At 39.1% G+C, this 21,937-nt stretch overlaps 5 protein-coding genes across 22 annotated transcripts in view; 1 reads left to right on the top strand and 4 right to left on the bottom strand.

Annotated features, from left to right (window-relative positions):
• Positions 1-540: 540 nt before the first annotated feature.
• On the bottom strand, positions 541-1,538 carry LOC116801116. Its single transcript, XM_032718816.1, has 3 exons — positions 1,297-1,538; positions 668-1,238; positions 541-603 (listed from the first exon to the last, which is right to left on the bottom strand). Exons 1-2 carry the CDS (start codon positions 1,444-1,446, stop codon positions 699-701), a joined length of 690 nt encoding a protein of 229 aa, XP_032574707.1. The 5' UTR covers positions 1,447-1,538; the 3' UTR covers positions 541-603; positions 668-698.
• Positions 1,539-10,692: 9,154 nt separating this feature from the next.
• LOC6605657 lies at positions 10,693-12,252 on the bottom strand. The gene is made up of 3 exons (XM_002030439.2): positions 12,145-12,252; positions 10,966-11,934; positions 10,693-10,903 (listed from the first exon to the last, which is right to left on the bottom strand). The coding sequence occupies exons 1-3, from the start codon at positions 12,164-12,166 to the stop codon at positions 10,836-10,838; spliced, it is 1,059 nt and encodes a 352-aa protein (XP_002030475.1). The 5' UTR covers positions 12,167-12,252; the 3' UTR covers positions 10,693-10,835.
• Positions 12,253-13,158: 906 nt separating this feature from the next.
• Positions 13,159-13,718, top strand: LOC6605656. Its single transcript, XM_002030438.2, has 2 exons — positions 13,159-13,290; positions 13,351-13,718. The coding sequence occupies exons 1-2, from the start codon at positions 13,263-13,265 to the stop codon at positions 13,659-13,661; spliced, it is 339 nt and encodes a 112-aa protein (XP_002030474.1). The 5' UTR covers positions 13,159-13,262; the 3' UTR covers positions 13,662-13,718.
• A 541-nt stretch (positions 13,719-14,259) lies between these two features.
• Positions 14,260-15,410, bottom strand: LOC6605655 (ribosome-binding protein 1). The gene is made up of 2 exons (XM_002030437.2): positions 15,310-15,410; positions 14,260-15,247 (listed from the first exon to the last, which is right to left on the bottom strand). Exons 1-2 carry the CDS (start codon positions 15,338-15,340, stop codon positions 14,343-14,345), a joined length of 936 nt encoding a protein of 311 aa, XP_002030473.2. The 5' UTR covers positions 15,341-15,410; the 3' UTR covers positions 14,260-14,342.
• A 161-nt stretch (positions 15,411-15,571) lies between these two features.
• LOC6605654 (rab11 family-interacting protein 3) overlaps positions 15,572-21,937 on the bottom strand; it is a 41,359-nt gene continuing 34,993 nt past the window's right edge. For 11 of the 18 annotated variants that reach the window (XM_032719999.1, XM_032720004.1, XM_032720000.1 and 8 more), the window contains 5 exons: positions 18,141-18,275; positions 17,565-18,021; positions 17,350-17,498; positions 17,042-17,080; positions 15,572-16,758 (listed from right to left, as the gene is read on the bottom strand). In XM_032719999.1, coding sequence (XP_032575890.1) covers positions 16,630-16,758; positions 17,042-17,080; positions 17,350-17,498; positions 17,565-18,021; positions 18,141-18,275 — 909 coding nt within the window. In that variant the 3' untranslated portion in view covers positions 15,572-16,629. Of the gene's footprint in view, positions 16,759-17,041; positions 17,081-17,349; positions 17,499-17,564; positions 18,022-18,140; positions 18,276-18,344; positions 18,568-21,648; positions 21,682-21,937 lie in introns of those variants that run through there. The other 7 variants (XM_032720003.1, XM_032720008.1, XM_032720010.1 and 4 more) reach the window with 4 other exon arrangements.

The raw sequence follows: 21,937 nt of genomic DNA, 5'->3' as shown, positions 1-21,937 counted from the left end.
GGTGAGCTTCAATTACCTGGAGAAACCGAGTGTGTGTGTGCATTATTACGCCGCTAATTAACTAAGCGCACACACGCATGGGCATACATCCTCAGCTTGGCCACACTTCTTGGCCAAGTTTTTACAGCCCTCGCCATCTCATCAGCATAAAAGTTTTTAATGAGCCATTTTGTTGCTGTTGACAACGCTCCTGCTGTCCCATTTCACTTGGATGTGGGGCTTAAAAAGAAGGTCGGTCGTGGGATGTAATTCAAATGTGAGGCGAATTTGTTATGACAAGCTCAGTTCACACATTTTAATTAAATTTAATTAATGCATTCGGCAGAATCCCTTCCACGATATAAGCCAAAAACATAATACCACCACAGAATGAATGAGCATAAAAGCAGGCGTGAAAAGAAGGTGGCCTTTGTTTTATGATGTGTAACATTTGTCGCATCAAAAGAGATAGGTAGCGTAATTGAAACACGTGTAAAAATATAATACAAATGGTAAATTGGGCAGTGCATAATATATATATATATATTTTTTTAAATACAATGCTGATTTTATATGCTTGAGCTTCTCAATTTCCAATTTTTTTTTGGTCAGTTCGACTCGAAACTGAAATATATGAAATTGAGTGAAATTATAAATAAACATTAATATACTTATTATTAATGCGTACCTTTAAACTTATAGACCATTTTGTTTGGTTTTTATATGTGTGGCTCAACTCGTTTATATAGAATTCCTATATTATCTTTTAGCTTGGAAGCAGCCTGGTGACGTTTTTCTATGCAACGGTTTAAGTTCGATATTTCGCTGTCCAGTAGCCTCAATTCTTCTTTTAGCTTAGCAAGGCGCAATTCCTTGTATTTATTCCCATTTTCGTATTGGGCTTGTTCAGTGGGCTGTTTAGTTGACTTACTTTTTAGTCCACAGCTTTCTAAAATAGATACAGATGACGATTGGGAAGCAAGAGCACATTCGTCGTTTAAGGTTTTGCTCAATTCGGCTATTTCAATTGCATACTTGTCCCGCATAGCGGTGATTGATCCCTTGCGTTTATCGATCATATCTTTATAACTTTCATGTTCCTCGAGCATCTTATTTAAAAACAGGAATTTACTTTTCATGTCAAGCACAAATAATTCCTTTTTTTGCTGGTCGTTATTATTCTGGAAATATTCTCTTCCCACGATGCCGTGTGCCCCGGGTGCATTTTGCTCAGTATTCGCGTTCGAGCTACTGCCAGGCTGAAATGGAAATATGGTTTTCTAGGCGAATATCTATCGCAAAGGGAGGAGATCTTACCAATTCATCGTTCCCTGAAGTATTTTCATTGGAATCGCTGTTTAATTTCCTATCACTGTCCATCTTAGCATTTATTTTTAACAAACAAAGTCGAGAGTCAGATCTCAGAGAAAGAACACGTGCGACACAAGAAAACAACTTGAATTGCATAACGCCAACTAATACCTTTTTGGAATACGGTCACACTACAAAAAATTTTAAAGTGTTTGAAAAATCTAGGATCCAACGTAGCGCCCACCCTAGTGTCTACCCCTTCAATTTAGTAATGTTAATTGACCTATTTTTACAAATGAATAGTAAAAGTAATGTCCTTTCGGACACACCAATGCAATCTATGTTATTTTTAGTGGCACAATTATCTTTTAGTATTATCGCAAATTTCAGTATTTTATTATCTTGTAGCATTTGGCGTGAATCTAAAGTTTTCCACACAGCTTACACGCTGTATTTTCCAAATGATCACCTCAATTTTTGCCCATCGTGTTACCTCCTACAAATGGGATTACTGCGTCACGACCACAGCAAGGACCTCCGATTGCAACCTGTCTCTCATCACAGGGTTATCCATTTTGTGCAAACAGCAGCGGAGACGAAGCCCCAAAAGTCAATCAGTCTGAAAATTATAAATGCAAATTGATGAAGGCGGTGAGGCTGGCAGCTCATTGATTACCGGGATCCCAAGGAGCATAAACAATGGCCCACCTCGCAGAGCACGCACGACCATCGACGTGGCCAAGACGGATGGACAGTATATAACAATTAGAAGTTTCCTGCTCATCCATGGAGTTGTGGGCTTTGGGGAGGGACCAGGTAATCTGAGGCCAAGTGGACAAACGACAGTGGCAAAGGCAACTTGTCAACTCGAATGACGTTTTAATAAGTCACATAATTCATGGGTCGAGAATGGGTGGTGTGGGTCTTTGGGCTGGGTTCCATATAGCGATACGAAGACCTATTCTTCGTGGAGAAGCCGATTCTGGCGAATGTGAATGTACCGCGTTTACCGAACTCCAGATTACTTGTTTAGCATGAAGACTGCATCGCCACTTTAATACAGTGGAACCAAAGACACTAGAATAACAAGATGAGTAACGGCCATACAAATTTTTGGTACGCGATTTTTTGGCTGTGGCTCTAGAGGTGGCTCCAGGCTCTATTAAGTTTTTGTTCGAGAGAGAAAGAGCGGAGAGCGCTACAGCAAACAGCTCTTTTCTACGCATACAGTGATAGCATACAACTGTATGTGTGCACACGTATGCTCATGTATTGTAAATTTGACAAAATATGCCCTTCACCTTAGAAGTTCGTTGACTTTAAATCTATATTATTTTTATCAATTGGCACCATGCGAAAAATTCTTGTTTTGCATTGCCTTAACGTTATTATTATTTAAATGAAGCTTAGAAATAGTAATAGACGAATCTATGTACATCACAAAATAAATTTCGAAAATGACTTTATATTAGAATACTTGTCATTAGGGTATTCAGCTTGCGGCGTGAGAAAAATAAATAAGGCAATGGTTGTTGACTGCTTGTGTCCGCACTTCGTGCCTGACGATATGACTTTAGCAACGAACTGTTTTCATATTTTTATTTATTTTATTAATTTTTATTTTCTACTACGTATTATTATTTTTTATGAAATATTATTATTTATTAATAAAATTATTATTTTTATTATATATTAATAAAATTATTATTTTTTTATGAAATTAAAAAATAATTATTATTTTTATGAAATATTTATTTCTCAATGTTATGTCTTCTTTTTGGAAAATTTATGTTTCAAATTTATATTTAAATAATTGGCGACTGAAAACTGGACGCAAAATATAAAAAAAAAAACAATAGTTAGAAAAATAACTTAATTGGGGAACATGGAAATGTTTTAATGTTATACATTAAAATATTTCAAGTCGACTCGAAGGCCTAATTAATATAGGACCCCATTACAATTCTAATGGCCTCCCCGTGATGTTCCCTGGGTACCGAATATTACATATATTACAAATAATTAATTAATATAACATAATATAAATAAAATAAGAATAAAATATAAATATGTAAACGGTAGCTAATTCGAGCGGCGATTTTAACAAGCGAATATAACTTTAAAATTATAATAGTCAGGGAATTTTTATTTTATTTCATCATATTGCTACGAAATTGGCCACAACTCCAAATATGTAAATTCGTTTCTTCGATCAGAATTGATTTCGGCCCGAAAATCGTCTTCTAGCACAACACGCACACATATACGCGTTCTCGTCTCTTGTTTTTACTCAACAAGCAAGCAAATTCTATTTTTAGATTTCTTATGCTCTCAGCGTGAGCGAGCGGAAAGAGAGCAAATTTGGCCTTCACCAAAAAAGTGGCTGCATAGTGCCAAACGAATGTATGGCCGTTATGCATCTTGTTATTCTAGTGTCTTTGGTGGAACCATTAGCCAAAGTTTGTCGGGCCAATGGCCGTGTGGGTTTTTAATTATCAATATTGATTGTATTTGTATAATAAATGCTAAGGCATGTGCGAGAGATACTATGTTACGATCGATTTTTATAATTTATTTATTATTACACATGTTGACATACAGGTTTTGTAATTTACAGGTGAGTATATATTATTTCTTTTTAACACCATTTCTTTAAGGCGGAAAGTGAAAGATATTATGGAAATACGATCTCCCAAAATCTACATATCTATCGATGTAAAATATAATGTAATACCTATTTATTTGGCATATATATAAATTAAACGTTTTATTTTGTATTCTTTCATTTATTAATATATGTAGTTATATTCTTTTCCATTAATTCTATTTTAAAATAATGCAATTTTTAGGCTTTTTCCTTAAAAAGAATTAAATATACATATTATTTGGAAAATATATATATAAAAATTTCTAAAAAAAATTATCTACGTAATATATATAGTTTGAGTGTAATGTTACCCACTGTGCCCGTTTTCCTGGTAAAACCGCGTAGCATCTATTGGCCTCAGGGCACATGGCGCTTTTGGAACGCTTTGACACATGCTCCCACCGCAGGCTCCACCACCCCATTACCCATGCCCCATCCCCCCAGCTTGTCAGCTGCTCATTTGTCAATGTAATTGATTTTATGCCTGAGCTTTTGACTAAGGTTGTCGTGCCGTTAGTTCGACCGAGAGAGGACTTAGCGGAGGGGATACATTGGCCTAGAGCAGACACTCAAAACGAAACACCTAAAAAATTAAGTAATTAATGTTTTGATCTCATACATTTTTATGTATTCAAAGTAAATTTTGTATTGTATATTTTTTAACATGGAAAGTTAAGAGGAAAGCGCCCTCGAAATAATTTAATATATATTTGATATTATTTACAAATATCCTTCGAAAGTGTTTAGAATTTGTCAGTGCTAACACATCAATTTTAGTTATTTAATACAATTTTAGAAATTAAAAATATTTTTTGTTGAGTGCACGTCGATGAAAGGGACGGTTGCAGGGGTATCCGCAGACTGAATTGGTTTTTGTGGCTAAGATAGTTGGAGCTACCTGGCAACTTGGCCACTAGCCTTTTGCCTGATATATTATTCGATTACAGTTAGACGTAAATCAAGTGGAAGAGCATGATGTAGCCATCACTTGAGCTCCAGGTTCAGGATGCGAACTGGGTTTTTGGTAGGGAGAAGTTCTAGCGTTGACTTCATATGACAACTATTCAAATTGAATGTCTGACCGTTGGTCATCTGGGAAGTTCGAATCAATAAACTATGAAAGAAGGTCAAATGTGGTAACATGAAAGTCAAATTTAAAAGATACGACGTATAATAGGAAGATTTGGAGTTAATTCATAGTGTGGGTGAAAATTTATGAAAATTAAGCATTTACCTTTTTAATTAAATTTTTTTCTAGACCTTATACTTTCTTTTTATACTACGATTTGTTTAAATTCCATATTAATATGCCATAATCATTAATAATTGTTCACTTAAATATTTGTATTTCTTACAAAAATATTTGCTCTTTTTAAAATAATCCCACGGGCTGTCGTAAAATAGGTATACATAACATAAAAAACAAACAGTTATAAAATCGCACTCCTTTCGTAGCATTTCTAATTGAATTTTAACACATTTCGTGACAGGATGATTGAATGATAAATCGGCCGATGGATTCAAGAGTGCGCCACCCAATCGGCACAACTTAATTTTCAATCAATGCACAAAACCAGAACAAAAGGCTCGCCAAAACCGACGGAGAAACCGGCAGCAGGAGGAACTGGGACCAGACTGCAGTTGAGGCGACTGTTTTATGGGTGAGTGCGTTGTATCTGTGAGATACGTAGATACTTCTTTTGGTCAGAGCCCCGGGCGCACACACGCATTCGCGTTTTGTGGTGGCAAAAGAAAATCCTTGGCGCTCATAAATTTTTATAGCTTGTAATTATTTGGAATGTCGGGCTGGACAGGTCCGCAGTTTTGCCTCCTTTTCCCGGCCCCTCCCCATTATTTTCGCTTCATGGCCATCAGTGCTGTGGAAAATGTATCTGGCTATTTCCAAAAGGTCGAGAGCCGGTAGCCGTTCAGTTATGCAGCCAATCGTAAAGAAAAAATATTTTTAAAGCACGTCTAGGCAAGTGGAAGGTAAAACATTTAAATATCATAGTGGATAGTTAAGTAAAACTTATATTATTTATTTCACAATCATATTTGACATGCGCAAAAGACAAAAAATGTTGATCTAAATTAATAAATGAATATTCCCTCTTGGCGCGCAGTACTCAGCCAGCTTAATTGAACAGTTAATAAAATGTAGATACAATTTTTTTGCATTCCAGTTTGTCAAATTATTTGCTTGGAAAAAAAGGGGACGTAGTTTTCCCAAAGGTTTTAATGAATTTTATTTTATATGAAACATTCATAGCATACCATAAAGTTTTTAAGTTAATTAAATTTTCCTTTCTCCTAGCTATTTTTTGCACTGAAAGCTGACTCTGAGATGACCATTCTGACCTGGGCATGCGCGGCAGGCGGTCTGAGTAGATGACTTTGGCAGCTTCCTGCTTTGTTTGGTTTTCGGCTTTGGAGCAATGCGAGATTTATACTTTGGCTTAATTAATGGCAATGCTTTCGCGATTGGCTTTTATGGCTCGTACGCGTATCTACTGGATGCATTCGAGCAGCCGGTGTCTGTAATTAGTCGTAGCCAGCTGAGAGAATCGTGTTTACTGCGCTGTCTTGGCCAAAACCATCCGCATTGCTCTCTCTTAGGTGCTAATAAAGTTGTCAGCTAATTAAATTGGCAATCATGGTTGCTGATCGATATACGATTGATAAAGAATGTTTGGTCACTTCTCAGAATGGCCATAATTAGAGTTTAAATACATTGGCGAAATAAGAGGAATTAGGTGAATCGATTGCCAGCTTACATTTTATTGAAATAAAATAACATAAAATAATTCGGTTAGAGTCCGGCTATCTTTTGAATGGGTAACTTTTAAGGATAATAATATTCTTAACTTTTGTGTTGGCCAACGATTCGATTACGATTTCGTAGCATAGAAGTGTGGAGCTCAACTTTATGCATATATGCATATATTTTCGCTGGCTCATTATCTCAACAGCGGCCACTTGCCCGATTTCCCCGATTCCCGGCCACTTTCAACGCCTCAGCGAGCAAACTCAATTACTTAGAGAACACGCTGTTGTCCCGCACTTCTTCTGCCCCGCCACGCCCCTCACCGACTAACGCCCCTCTTCCATCCTGAGGCGGCGATTCCTGTCTTTTGGTTTAGCTTTTATACTCTGACTTCGTTTGGTTTCTGCCTTTCTGCCCGGCAACTTAAAATGCAAACATTTGCCGAGCTTCCACGGAGCCGCAGAGCTGTTCTCTACATGGCCGTTTTTGCCTTTTTGATGATTACAAATTAATCACACTTTAAACATGGCAATTACGCTCTGGAGGGGGCCACAAAACTTCCATAGACACATGGCCAGGCGAATCCCGGCTTCCTCAGCAGCGAACTCCGCTTCTTTTATATGGAAAATTGCTTCCTTTCGCTGTTTAACTTTCGTTTTAATAAATAATCAAGTAGGCTCTGAGTCGGGAGACGGGCTCCACTTGAGCTGTTTTAAGCTCCACTTTTGCTGCTGCGGCACTGAAAAAAGGTAGCCATCGAACTTAACTAAAATTTCAAAAAAATTTTCATGTGCAAAAATCCATTTAGAACTATTATTGTACCCGTAAAGTTCTTATAATTTTAATCAAAAGATTAATTAGCAATAATGTTCAGAATAAAAGAAGATGCTTTTTATAAGGATAATTTGTTTATTTATAATATACTTTATTAGATCAAAGGAAGCTTTTTTAAATCCCTTAAATTCATTGTTTTATATAGTAAGTAATCATTGCACAAAGCTAAGAATTGCGCAACCTATTATGTCAGATCGTTAGTTTGGTAAATAAAATAACGCATATATTAAATATTCAAAATATGATTTCCATAAAGCTCGGTTTTGTGCTCAGTGCACTTGCTCTTCTTGACTGCTGCTGTTCGTCAAGTCCCTCGTGTAATTTCCAGGCAATTCCTCATACCCATAATTGCATAATTTCAAAGTTGTTGGCAACTTAATTGCGCTGCACATTGGACCAGGCCAAGAGCGATCCGATTCTCGGGCTACCTGTCTCCCTCTGGCCGACTAGTGGCGTCCCGCTTTGGCCGCTGCCATCATCGGTGTAAATAAAACCTTTTTAAACGCTTGTCAGGCGGCTGGAACCCACGTTGGGCCTAACTTCAAGAGCGCGCATCATCATCAAACATGTGTTGCTGGAATGGGTCCAAAACGGGCTGTCCCCTCCCGCATCCCTAGCCCTCTAGAGACCGCCCCCACTTATCCCCCTGCCACCCATTTGGGCCCGCAGTCATTTGCCATCAAAGTTAATATGCTTTATATTAAATTCTGTTGCCTGGCCTCTTTTTCAGTCCGGTTCAACTGCCCTGGCCGATGGGCATTTTATAATCTGCATCTGCCGCACCTTCTGCCCACGATCCCTCAATCCACCATCCACCACCCATCGCCCCTTTTGAGTTCTGTTTGTGGAATTGTTTGCAGTTTTCCTCGCTTATTCCATCTTTTCCGCTGCGTGTCGCAACATTTCGCATCAAATTACTCAATTAATTTCACTTAAACGAAAAACAAAGTTAAGGCAGCCATTTAATGTGGGAGAAACGGAAAACAGGAAATGCTGCGGTCAGTCATTCCCACCAGGAATTACCAAATTGGTAGGCATTTGTGTGGAAATCGCAGATAATTGGTAAAGAATAAAACAAGTTAAAAAGCCAATTTATGGTTCGTGGCGCATAAAATGAATGGGAAATTATATGGCTCAGAGCATCAAATCAGAAATTAAAAAACAAAATGGTCCAGTTCCTGGAGTGCATTAGGGAAAATCATTTAACCCGTTGGAAATAAAGGAAACATCCAAAACTACTTGATGAAATATACAATAAACATTTTACTATACGTTGGCTACCATTTTACACTATCAGTAAAAGTTAAAAAGTGCTTACAGGCCTTGCTCCCAGATTTCCTAGTAGGCCCATCATCACAAACGCCCCCGAAATGGCATTCCATTTCATTAGAAGCTTATGTAACCTTTCAGAAACTTTGAAGCATCCAAAGCAGCCACCTCCACAAAAGAAAATTCTCTACGGGGCAGAAATTTGCGAACGGACAGTAGTCAACGAGCATTTCCAAATTGATTTATGGGAACATTTCTTGCAAATGAGCCGAGCAAATCAAAACAAGACTGCTAGTAGGAGCGGCTATATTCCAGTTTCTCCCTCCAATCCTCGGATACTCGGATTCTCCACTGGCCATAGCCAATGTGGACTGCCAGCGAAGCCAACGAAATGCATTTGGCACGCAATTACGGCCCAAAGTGTTAATTGCATTTCCGCTCTGCTCTGCAGCCAACCAAAGGAGCAGAAACAGCAGCAGGAGCAGAAGCTGGAAGGCGGGAGCCGGAGCTATCCAAGCCATCAAATGCGGCACGGCCCACAGCTCACGCATTCGGCATTAACCAGAGACAGCCTGCATGCACTGAAAAATATATCTGATAAAAATATAAAATACCTTAAATATGTAATACATATCTAATAGTTATAACAATGTCTATTTAAGACATGTAGAAATGTTTCCTTTGCGTCATATTTAAACTTTTTTTTCAGTGCACTGGGAAGAAGTAACTGCGACTAAGCCAAACCAAACCAAGGCATGTGGCTGAGATAAGCGAGCTGCAGAGCTAACGGTCTTTTTTTGTATGGGGCAGTTGCAAGTGGAGGGGAATTCGGTGGTATAATGGCCAAGACGCATGCGTGGCACTGCGGACCTGGCCAAAAACAGAGCAAAGAAGGCCAGACACGCAGCAGGCGGCCAGATGGAGCGAAACTAAGTCAAACATTTGTAGAACACGGCGGAGAATCCAGCGAAAAGGGGTCTCTGGACATCTAAGATCTCCCGGGGGAAATGCGGATGGAAAAGTGGAAAATTTATGGGCCCCAAAAGGCGAATAGATGTCGTAGATTTCGCATGCTACAACGAATAGTTAACAGTTGAGGATGGGGATTTGGCCAAAAACCTACCATGTAGATGACTGGATATACGTAAAATATGGGTTGGAGGAATTGATAGTTGCCCACAACAAGATAGCCATCTTTTTCTTAGATAACGAACAAAAAAAAAAAATACCAAAGCCATTTGTGAACTTCCCTTGAACTCCGTTAGTCGACCAGAAGTGCCTTTTAATTGGTTCAAATCGCAATTTGCATAGACCATTTGCAGAAGTTATCGCCCGGAGGTCCGACATTCGAAACGGGTCCAGGTTTCCATTCGGGGATCCTGGTTACCAGCGGCTACATGTGGCTACATTTTAGTGATAAGCCGCAGCAAAAATGTTGGCCAAGTCGGTACACAGCTGTCGATTCCGCATTTGGCCAAGCTCCAATCTCGAAAAGCAAGCCCCATCCCCTCGACGCTGTCGCTTTTGTGGCATTTGTATTGGCAAATCAATGATAATGGCATTTATTTGAGCCAACTCCGCTACGCTGGTCGTGCGGCTCTTACCCAAATCCGTTAATAAGCCATTTTGACAAATTGGATGATTGCCGCGCAATCATTCGCCTGCCAGGAGCAGATGGGACATCCCAGCCAGCTCCCGGCAATTCTGAAAGTGTGGCGAAAGTGAAGATAAAATGTCAAGCAAACAACTTCGTGGCCGATACGGAAAATGTCGTCCAAATGGGATCTGACTGCGAATGGGTAGCGGAAATCTGGTGGCAATGGTAATGATACCATAATATTATGGTAAATGGGACCTTAACTTTTCAAAATCGGTTTGTAGAAAATAGTTTAACTGATTCACTGTTTTAATATCTACTTTATATTTTGCAGCTATTATAAATTTGGAATTATTTTAAAAGGTTTAAATATTTTCCATGGAATATAGTGTAAATTCATTTTGTATAATTGAATCACATCCCAGAGGAACAGCTTACATCATATCCCTTTTATAGCAAGTAATGGTATTTTGGCATTCGGCATCGTGCACTTGGTGGAAAACTGCAAAACAGTAAACATATATTATATTAATATAATCGAAAATATTGAAAGTAGGCCATTACCATTCTTGGTGTTGAAGCAGTTCCACTGACTCAGCTCACATTGGCCTGGAAAATTGACCACACATTTGCCGTTGCTGGCACAAATGGACAGTGATGCTTTGGGACACTGGAAATTGCATTTTCCCAGTTTCATTTCCTCGCGATGCTGGGCAATCAGTTGGGGAATGTGGGCGTGAACTTGGTTGACTATATTGGACACTTTATCGGGAATAACCAGCGAGCGACCTGCCTTCGATGAATTCGGTTGAGGTGTTGTTTCGAATGGTTCAGGATCCTCCTGATCCTCTTTAACATCCTTGTCTTTGTCATCAACCTTATTGGTTTCTTTATCCTTCTGGAGCTGCTCCTTTTCTCTTTGAGCTTCCTGTTCTTTCTTTTGTTTAATGGCCTGGTTTACTGCTAATGGAATGTGTTTCTCGGCCTGTTGCATCACCTTGGTCACATGCTGGTGCAGTTTTTGCAGCTTTTCGGCCACGTTGATAGGTTCTTGACCAGGAAGCGAGAGCACCACATGCTCTACGGGCGGCATCACCACCTTATTCTGCACCAACGGCCTTCCGTGGTGGATCAGAGTACCGGTGGCCTGGTGATGGGTCACCTTCACCGGTGGATTGCCAGCTTGCACCGACTGTATGCCAGATTGCAACGCAGGTGAAGCCGCTGGGACGTCGGCAAGGGGAGGGGCAAGGACATCACCAGAGTGTGCCAGTGGTGGAAGGAGATCTGAATGGGGCTTGACCACTGGCGCGTCGCTCCCACTCCCACTCCCGTGCCAATCCACCGGTCCACTCAATGTGTTCGAAACCTGAGGTTTGTTCTTTATGTGCTGGAGTACATGATTGATGTGGCTGGTTATCAGGTTCTGGATGTGAATGGGGAGCTCCGTTTGCTGGGGTTTCCCCGTTGTGGTTGTAGTTGCGGTTTCCGTAGTCTGGGTCAACTCGGCGGCTTGTCCCAGCGACAGGATGGCTAGGAAATATCAAGGGATTATTTTATAATTTTCTTGCTTTTAGACCCAGATATAATATAGATCAATTTCTTTAAGTAAATTCTAGCATTATTCTGGTTCAACTAACCTCGATATTATGCATAAGTTTCTTGTTAACTCAATGATTTTTATATAATTTTAATGCTTTCCCTGTGTTCAAAATATAAAATGTTCGTTTAATTTAAACTTACCTAAAACCAAAATAGTCTTCATGTTACTCAGTTAATCCGTACTTGTGTTCCTTTTCGACACCCAAAGGCGTTCTGTGACTCTTCCTCCAAATGTTTCCACTTTATAAAGGCATTTGGGGCTCCCTTAAACGTCACCAGCCTTGCAAACGATTTGTTTAATAATATTTGTTCATGTTATTATTTGGTTTTTATGTAAATTCTCAGCACACGAGATGCTAACAGGTTTTTGGTTGCGCTTGAACGGACCAGTGAGCTGAGACTCGCACTTCGAAGAAGGGTGTCGATGGGGTAGGGGATGGGGTAGACTTGTCTTCCACCTGGGCATATCTCTCACATACTGATTTAATCGCTTCCTTAATAAAATCATATATGCAATTTTGTTTCAGAGGGTCCACAAATTATAATTGTAATTATTAAAGGTGTCAGAATATGTAAAATACAAAAAAAATAATTGCATATTGAATGGTTTTTTATCAATATCAATTAAATAAACATGTACGTCTATACATTTCTATGGCTCTTACCGTTTAATAAATAATCTATTAATTACTGCATTGATTAAATAAAGAGGTGTAAATATAGTACATTTTTGGTTATTTCAAATAAATGTATACTGCATTTAATTAGTTAATGCTTGTTGAAGAAATTAGCGCCATCACAGGGAACGCGGAGTTTTCCACAACTAAAGCGAAATGGTTGCGATTCATAGCATACTTTCAGGCGGCAGATATAGCGAAATCAACATTGAAATGCCAACAATAAATATGCAAATTTGGCATTTCGGAGTATTATTTTTAGTCAGGCTTGGCATTATAATTACAAAGCAGATAAGAATAAAAATGACAGACAAAGCTGCTGATGGCACCGATGACGATGCAATTTAATATCCCTGGCAGGTGTTAAAGTAAGGGATTATGCAGGGAATCAGGAAGGACAGACCGCAACATCGGCAGCAGAAACCAAAAGCTGTCATCAGCAGAAATCTGATGAGTATATAAAAACGTGTCCAGTCGGTGCCAGAATCCACAGTTTTACAGTTGCTGTGAACGCAGCAAGGTAATACGCAACAAAAATAAACATCAACAGTTTCAACCGAAGGACCTCATCATAAACCAACAATGAAGCTCCTGTCTTTATTCCTTCTGGGTTCGTTCCTTTGTAAGCTAAATACAAAAATTATTTATTAATATAACGAATTTTGTACAGCCTTCATCGCTTATACTGCCGCTAAAGTGGTTCCCGCTTCAAATAGCAATAGCCTGAGCATTGACCAGCACGGCAAAAGGGTTTATGCGGATGTGACCGAGGATAAATGCGACTATTCTTGTCCCGAAAAGGATCCTTCGGTCTGTGCCACCAATGGACAATGCCTTCTGAAGTTTGAGAGCCGCTGTGCCATGTCGGCCTACAACTGCCGTAATCCCCAGAAAATGTTTAAGACCGTGGAAGACCATCGTTGCACGCAGGTCTGGCAGCCTCTTTGCATGGAGTCAGATCTCAGGGAGTTCGGCTTGTGAGAAGTGTTTCCAAATAAAAGGTTGAGCAGAAAATAAAATGAAAATTAAGAAAGTTTACATATTGTATTTCAATTGCAATTGCTTTATCTTGGCAACACATTCACTCCAAAGTCAAATAATCAATCAAATAGTCAGTTTAAGACGCCACTTTATATCAACAAAACATAAAACAGAAGCAAGGACGATTTGAAGTGCATAGATGACACTGAAGGATCTTCAGTCAGATTTCCTGAAAAAAGGCAGCTAGCAGTCTGAGAGTCTGTCTAACTCATACGCCCAAATTACATCAAACAATCACAACTTTAAATTTTCATTAACCTTATACACTTGAACCTTTCGTAAACACATTATATAAATAAGTAATTAAGTTATATTACAAAAATTACGTTTTATACAGGTGTTAAAGAAATCAACGCCTAATAATAATAGTATAAGCTTGTATGTTTGTATAAGCAAGATTTCTTTCTTGTTGAAACCTTATTAGTTTTCAATTTGTTAAGACACTTTTACTATAGCTTAAAATCAGTTACTAGCCCAAGGACAGTTTGCTAAATTTACCAAATTTTAGAAGAAACAATTACTTTTTTTGTGTATTGTATGCATTTAATTAAATGTTTTGTTATGTTTTTACACAAATGTTATTGTATTGATATAATACTAAGACTAAGAGTAATAGCTATTTTAAAGCGCCAGTTCCTCCGCCTTGCATCGCCTCATGCAAACTCCCAGTCGGCACACATCCTCGTCCACTGCACGGAACGACAAATCGCGGTGCTTGCAGTTGAAGGTGTTCATTACGCACTGATTTGCAAATTCATGGATGCAGATTCCATTGAAGGCACAAATGGGCGAGTACTCGAACTTGGTGCATAGCTCATCGCAGTTTTCGGTAGATGGAGGTGTCATCATATCCACTGGCGACGTGGTGGTTATGCCACCCATCAGAAGATGGAAACAATTCCTGGTGGGTACTCGCTTGGGCATTGATGTAGATGCGGGTGCGCTGGTGGTACGACTGCTGGGCATAACAACAACTGGTTTATGTTCGGAAGCATCGGGAATGGGTATGCCAGCATTGGGGATTCCATGGTTGGGGATGCCAGGGTTGGGGATTCCATGGTTGGGGATGCCAGGGTTGGGAATTCCATGATTAGGAATGCCAGGATTAGGGATTCCATCATTAGGAATGCCACGGTTTGGAATTCCATGATTAGGGATTCCAGGATTGGGAATTCCATGATTAGGAATGCCAGGATTTGGGATTCCATCATTAGGAATTCCCCGATTCGGTATTCCATGGTTAGGGATGCCAGGATTTGGGATTCCATGGTTAGGGATACCAGAATCCGAAACTGATCTTGTCACCCGCACCTTATTATCAGATTTCACTGTAGGTGGCACCACTACCTCCTGAACAACATGAACCTTTCCCGGCTTGATCTCCTCCACGGTGGCGACCTCTTCCCGTTCCTGGTTGGTAAGGATCACGGGCTTTCCATTGGACAGCAACGGCACTTGGATAGTAATCCGACCGATTTCTGCATTTGGCACAACCTGCGCTGTGGTGAAGACGAAACACAGCAGCACTGGAAAGTGCAAAAGTCAAACTCAATTCTGTTTCAATCGAAAATGATATTCTATTGCCCACCTGCGGCCAAGTGATAATGTGGCTTAAACATCCTGTAACTTTTACTCCAATGTCTTCTCTGTCCTTCACTGCTGCAGAACCCGGCTTATATAACGCGTTCAAATCGAAAAGATCTTATGCAATCTTCCCTGTGAAGCAAACCTGTTCTTCGCGTCACGCTTCCTTAATAAATTAAACATTTATGTGCATTGTCTTCAAACGAGTTTTGCCAATTAGTATCGCTTTTATTTTAGGGCCAGTCAAAAAAAAAAAAAAGGCGGGCCTGTGTTTATAAAATATTCTTCTTTTTATTTTGATATAAGTTCAGCGACTTGCATCTAGTAAATTACATTTAAAATTACATATTTCGCAGCATGTCATTAAACCTTATGGACTTTTTTGTTAGAGTTATCTAAGCCTTAGTACATTTTTTAAAACATCAGTTTAAGGCAATAAAATTTTGATTAACGATTACACATCGATGTCATCCCTAAACGTTTGCATATTATGTCCATTTAATGTTGTTATATTTGCAGAGTAAGATTAGTTTTAACTGTGCTATACATTGACATATGTGTGTGGATTAATTGGATTAATTCTGAATTGCATAACTCTTCGTGATAATTGCTCTCATTTAGACTCACATCAAACTAAAACTCCGTCTTCGTATCCTGGGATTGTCCATACCATAAACGCAAATTTTTTGATAGATTTTTGTAACTACATTACAGGCAAACTAAGGAAGATCTTTCCTGAGAGCGCAAAATATGGATAGAAGGAAAAAATGGAGCACTTGTCCTAGCAAAAACCTTCTTAGCTGCCATAACGAAATTGGAAATATTTCCTTTCAAGCATCAACAGTTCATAAAATCTCTTTATGCTATACACATTCACAATCAGATTTTCTGGCAATTATCGATAAATTATTGGGTTCCATTTCATTATTGAGTGAAAGAGTTTTTCCGACTTAAAATCTAACAATATTTATAATTAATATCTTTATGGATCAACAACACGAACTATACAAAACGCAAACTAGAAACGAAGGAAAATAAACTTTTACACAATTTTAGACTCTATACAAAACATAATCTAATCGAATTAAGGACTTTTTTTATCATTTTGACATGCAATCTTTGTGTTCTCTGCGTTGTTTTGGTTTAAAAATCTACATTAAATTGTTATAAAATAAATTACGACTTAAATTAGGCATAAATACATGTATGCTTAAAAAGTTAACGTAGAGTATGGTTTAGTTAGTTTATTAATTTTAGGTAATGTTAGGTGGTTTTGGCACTCTGTCGAGTGCCTAGGGTTGGTTTGTTCTTTCAGTGGGGTTCACTACTTTCGCTCCATGGGCTTGACTTCCAGCAATTGAGGATAGTTCTCCACGATGTTGAGTAGAATGGTATCAATATAGTGCTTAAGCCGAACATTTTCATCCTCCTTTTCCTGGAAGGCCTGTTGAAGCTGCAAAACATAGATTATTATTAGTATTTCGAAATATATTAAGGCAACACACAAAACATGGATATGAAAAGAATTTGAGAGTTTATATACAAAAATGAATATTATAGAGTTAGCCAGGTGATAAATTGTCCGTAATGAGTTTGATCGATAAAAACCATGAACCAATATTAGTTTTAAATCAAATTTCGTTTAATTCAAACTGCATTGCGTGCACAGTGGCTCCAAAACCGTGTTTTATTAATTGTTCTTTTTGTTTGCGGCTTTTGCGTGATTGAAGCATTACCTGACTTAAGGATGCTAATGTGGCTGAATCCACAGAATCCTGTAATACAATAAATGTCAATTTAAATACACATGTGGGCAGATAAGATAAATGGTTTTTAAAATAAGCGCAGGGCAGTACGGACACTAGTAGGACACTTTCAAACTATATGTTCCAAAATAGCATTTTAATCCGTTTTCTCTTGCAGTGACTGTGCGTGTGCTTTTGGACTTGGCATCTAGACTGTGTTTTTGTGGGTGTGGGGATGATGGATTGGACTACACTAAAAGCGGAAGCAGGCGACGCAACATATGGACTCAAATACACACCTGGGCTTGTGACATCTCCTCCAGCTCCTGGGCCAAACTGTTGAGGGTCCCGTTCAGCAGATGGCGACCCTGCTCCACGCCATTCGTCAGCATGGTGGCCTGATTGGTCAGCATCGTGGCCTGCAGCTCCTCGTTCTGTTCTTCGAGGGCTAGTAAAGAAAAAATGTGCATATTTAATTATAAGCTCTCAACTTTGATTGAATGTGTTTACGTACTTCGATTCTTCTGGCGCATCTCCTCGAGCTCCTGGTGAAGCTCCTCCAGTCTTATGCTCTCCGGCGATGTGGTCGGCATTGCCCGGGCTCCACTCTCCTCGCGTGCACGCTGCAGTTCTCGGCCCAGCTCCAGCATCAGCTCCTCGGTGGACTTCTTCTCCTGTTCGTGGCGGCGTAGTGCCTGTGTCTGCTCCTCGAGTTCCTGTTGCAGGACGCCAATTTGATCGCGCGCCAGCTCCAACTGTTCCTCGGTGCGATGCAGGTCATTGGCCTGCTTGTCACACAGGACACGCAGTCGAGCGGCCTCTTCCCGCAGTGCCGTTGCTTCGATCTCGGTGGCACGGATCTTCATCTGGCAGTTCTCGTTCTGCAGCGAGGCTTCACGCTCCACGCGGGCCAAAATTTCGCGGTGCCGCTTCTGCTCCTCGGCCAAGCGCTCCTCGGCACGTAGTTCCGACTGCAAGAAAAGTGTCACAAAATTATTGTTTGTTCTAAGAAATTTGGTTCCGATCGTGTACTTTATCTACCATTATTTGGTTTTATAAATAAAAATAAATAAATACAATAAATACAAACCTCTCGGTACTGCTCTTCGAGCATGTGATAACGCGCCTGAAGGACTGCATATTCGGTCTTGGTGCGGGTCGTCCGATCCTCAGCTATATTCTGTGTATCTGACAGATCGTCCACCTTGCGCTGCAGCAGTTCCAGCTGTCAATATATAGAAAAGAAGAACTGATAAGTCTATATTCGAAGACAAATGTTCGTGCATCGACTAACACAATCGTTTTTCATGTGCCGCAGATCGAGGAGAAGATCGTTCACCAACTGCACCTCAGCCATGGGATATTTCACATACATTTGCCTATATCTATATAGTGTGCAAATGATTATATATTTGCTGATATATCTTTTCACATTATTTAGGAATGCTCGCAGGCTTAAGAAAATTCAAATTATTTCTGCATCGCCGCGTAGTCTTTGCTCATTTGAAGGCCGAAGCAGACTGTTCGTTTATATTTTCTCGAAGCGACAACGACAACTCTCTGAAAATGCTGTTAATTACACTAGTCAACACGCTAACAAAATGTTGATAACAAAACTTGTGCCTCAAAGTACAATTTTTCAACAAAAACATTCCACTTGAATGTGCAGCACTTTCGATGCTTTTCCTACACATCTGCCATCCCACTTTGTTTGGCAGTGTTATTGGCATGCCTTGCCCATATGAATCTCATAAATATTAAGCATACGCCCCATAGGCAGCCACTTCAAGAGAAGGCGTAAAAAGACACGCACACACAGATTGCTAGTGTTTTGCATTCAAGTTTTGGCCAACTATTTGCTGGCATGTGCATCTGTTTTCGCCATTACAGATTTGCAGGCTGCTGATTTTTGCTCAATTACTCATGACCCGCCCGCGCATTACAAAAACGTATAGGAAAAATAAAAACAGAAGTTTTGAACATGAGTCGCTTGCCTGCTGATAAGAAATATGCAAGATGAATGCAGTACAGGATGCCCCAGAGCTGGCTTATCACAGAAACCGGAAATAGGGTGCGTTTTTTTCCGTTTTTAACAAAAACTTTTGTGCTATATGCTTGCAAATTATTTATTTTATAAGCTGGTTTTAGTCTGTAACTATGAAAAATCTATCTAATATTGAACAGCAACGCGGGACTCTTGATGAATTAATTCTGTCACCTTTTGTTGATTTGCACCCCTGCTACACCCCACAATCGTACTACCCCCATGAATGTCAATTAAGAAGTTCAATTAGTGCCTACAAGCGGTTTTCATTTGGGGTCGGCACCCAATGACGCTCCAACTGTGCGGCAAAGGGTTCAATTATGCTTAATTAACTGCAATTGGCTGGCAACTATTCGCAGTTGATAATTTTGCTAGATTTACAGAGAGTGGGGCACTTTAGATTCGATCGAGATGTGAGCACTGAAAAGCGATGGATACACGGACACACAATCGACGTCAAAGGCTGCGCGGCAAGTACTGAAAAATGGGCCTAGGGCCCCACCAAAAACAAACAACAGAATGCCATAGAAATGGAGAAATAGTCAGAGAGTGGGGAATATATAGAGAGAAGAATAAGCTTGCTGAGTCAACCGAAAAAGTACGATATGGCGGGGTCTCAATTAGGGTATGTGTACAATGAACCATGCCAAAAAACTAAGCATATTATATAGAAACTAGAATTTAAATTAAATGTCTACAGAATTCTTCCGAAAAAAAGAATACGGAAAGGCCAAAAGGCAGAAAAATAGCAGCGAAAACAGAAGTCGCGACTCATTCAGAAACCGTTTGGTCAAAGCAAAGAAAGTAATAAAAATAAAATGTTGCTGGGAGCATAAAGAGAAAACGATAAAAGTGTGAGACAAATTGAGTAACAAGTGACAAGGCGTTGTACATAGAATCATGTAAGAATGTTATGGTCGAGTGGCCCGACTATAATATACCCCGTACTTAGTTCATGGCAAAATTCAGCACCGATCTATAGCTTATCTTGTAAAATTAATATTGATGATATAAAATTCTTAAGATACAATATGATACGAAATGTATATTGAAGCTTATAAGAATAGGAATTCCATCTACCATATGCTGGTCAGAAACAGTGGTTTAAGATAAATTTCCTTCAAAAACTTATAGTTGTTTAGTACTAGGTATAGGAAAAGTCGTAAGATAATGGTTTCTGGCTTGTCACTTTCCTCTTTCTCTCGCCTGAAAACGGTGTTCCCGAGGTCATTAATGCCTTTCGGCCTTTTTGAGGGCCTTTGATTTTTCCAGTTTAGTCTTGACAAGTTGATGGCACGTCAGGTGCAACTGAACGATGGGAAATGTGTAATGTCAAGTGCGGAAATACGAAACAGATGTTATGGGGTCCATGAAGTTTGGCCCGAAAATATGGAAAATTGGGAACATAAAATATAAAAAAGAACACGGTGTTTGAGTTTAAAGATCTACAATATATTGTAAAAGTTTTACCTTGCAACAGTTTACACGTTAACAGCTCGTAAATAAAAATAAAAAAACAATTGGAAAGAATTGGTAGCACTCGAACATTAAAATCGGCATTAGCTTTGACCCCAAATGGAAAATCTTGACTTGCAACACACACTCACAATTTCCTGCTCCAGCAATACAATGCCCTACAATTGTTTCATTTATCAAATGAGTTTCCCCACTAGTTTATGTGGATCAAGTATGGTAAACAAATCTAGCATCCGCCGGAGGTTTATCGCTATTCAGAAGCAAAAATAAAGAGCTGACCTCCAGCGCAGTGTTTCATACGTAGAATCTCGGTGCTCCCATTTGCTGGACCACTGGGAAAATAATACGCTTGATAATTGATTGCATTAAATACTGGGAGTTGCATCAGTAGCTTAGGGAAAGAAATTTTACTTCGCTGCCCCAAAACTGGAGCAATCGCCTTAGAAACCAACGACTTCCTTACTTTTCTTTCCATCCAAACGAGATTTTGTTACTTTCGTTGACACATTTTCCCTTCACGGCTAATCATCAATTTTGTTACAGTTTTTTGTATCATTAATTTTGGCTCCGTCAACTAATTTCTCAAAATGTCTACTATAGTATTTCGATTTTCCTTTCTTTTCTCACTGATGATTTGTGACCGATGATCTCATTTGGCACAGAATATAGTATTTTTTGTTTATCGAGCAGATGTCTAGCAAATTATATGGCAAATACAACAAGTTCTTCGACTTTGAAATTTTATTTTTGGCCCAGTTTTGACGTTTAAAAAGGTAAATAAGTCAAGGAAATCGTAAACAAAGTTTTCGAAAAGGTGGAAGCACATGGTTGCTTTAAAATAATTTAAACTCTAAAACTTTTTATAAACAATGCAAAAAAAAATATTCACGTTTTAAGTTTTGTAGCTAAATTGTTATTTAAAAACATTTCAGTTTCTTTAGCTTAGTTGTATTTTATGTGAAAATCCGTACATATGCAATGTTTCATATTTTAACCTTTGTAATATATTTTTCCATAATATTTTTCCGGAATCAATTCATAGTTTAATGGAATTTTCCACCACTCAACTTCAACTCACTTCGTTGGTTTCCAGCATATTATTTCAGCAAAGCCTTTTAGGTAACAATTGATTAATATGTCAAAATCGGACTGATATTTCCCAAAGCTGAACAAAACAGTTGAACTAAGGCGATTCAAAGTTAGACTAAAGCAAATTGCATTCAATTGCGGCTTATTTATAGTGAATGGCCTGGACATTATTGACAGACCGTATATACTATATACTACTTATATGTCATGACATGCGAACTAAAAAAACGAGGGCCCAATGAACCCTGAACTTTTAGATGGAACTAGCCTCGGAATCG

The sequence above is a fragment of the Drosophila sechellia genome, chromosome 3L (genome assembly GCF_004382195.2).
Source record: "Drosophila sechellia strain sech25 chromosome 3L, ASM438219v1, whole genome shotgun sequence".
Taxonomy (NCBI): domain Eukaryota; kingdom Metazoa; phylum Arthropoda; class Insecta; order Diptera; family Drosophilidae; genus Drosophila; species Drosophila sechellia.
The sequence above is the reverse complement of the archived record's forward strand: the minus strand, read 5'-3'. Positions and strand labels throughout refer to the sequence as shown.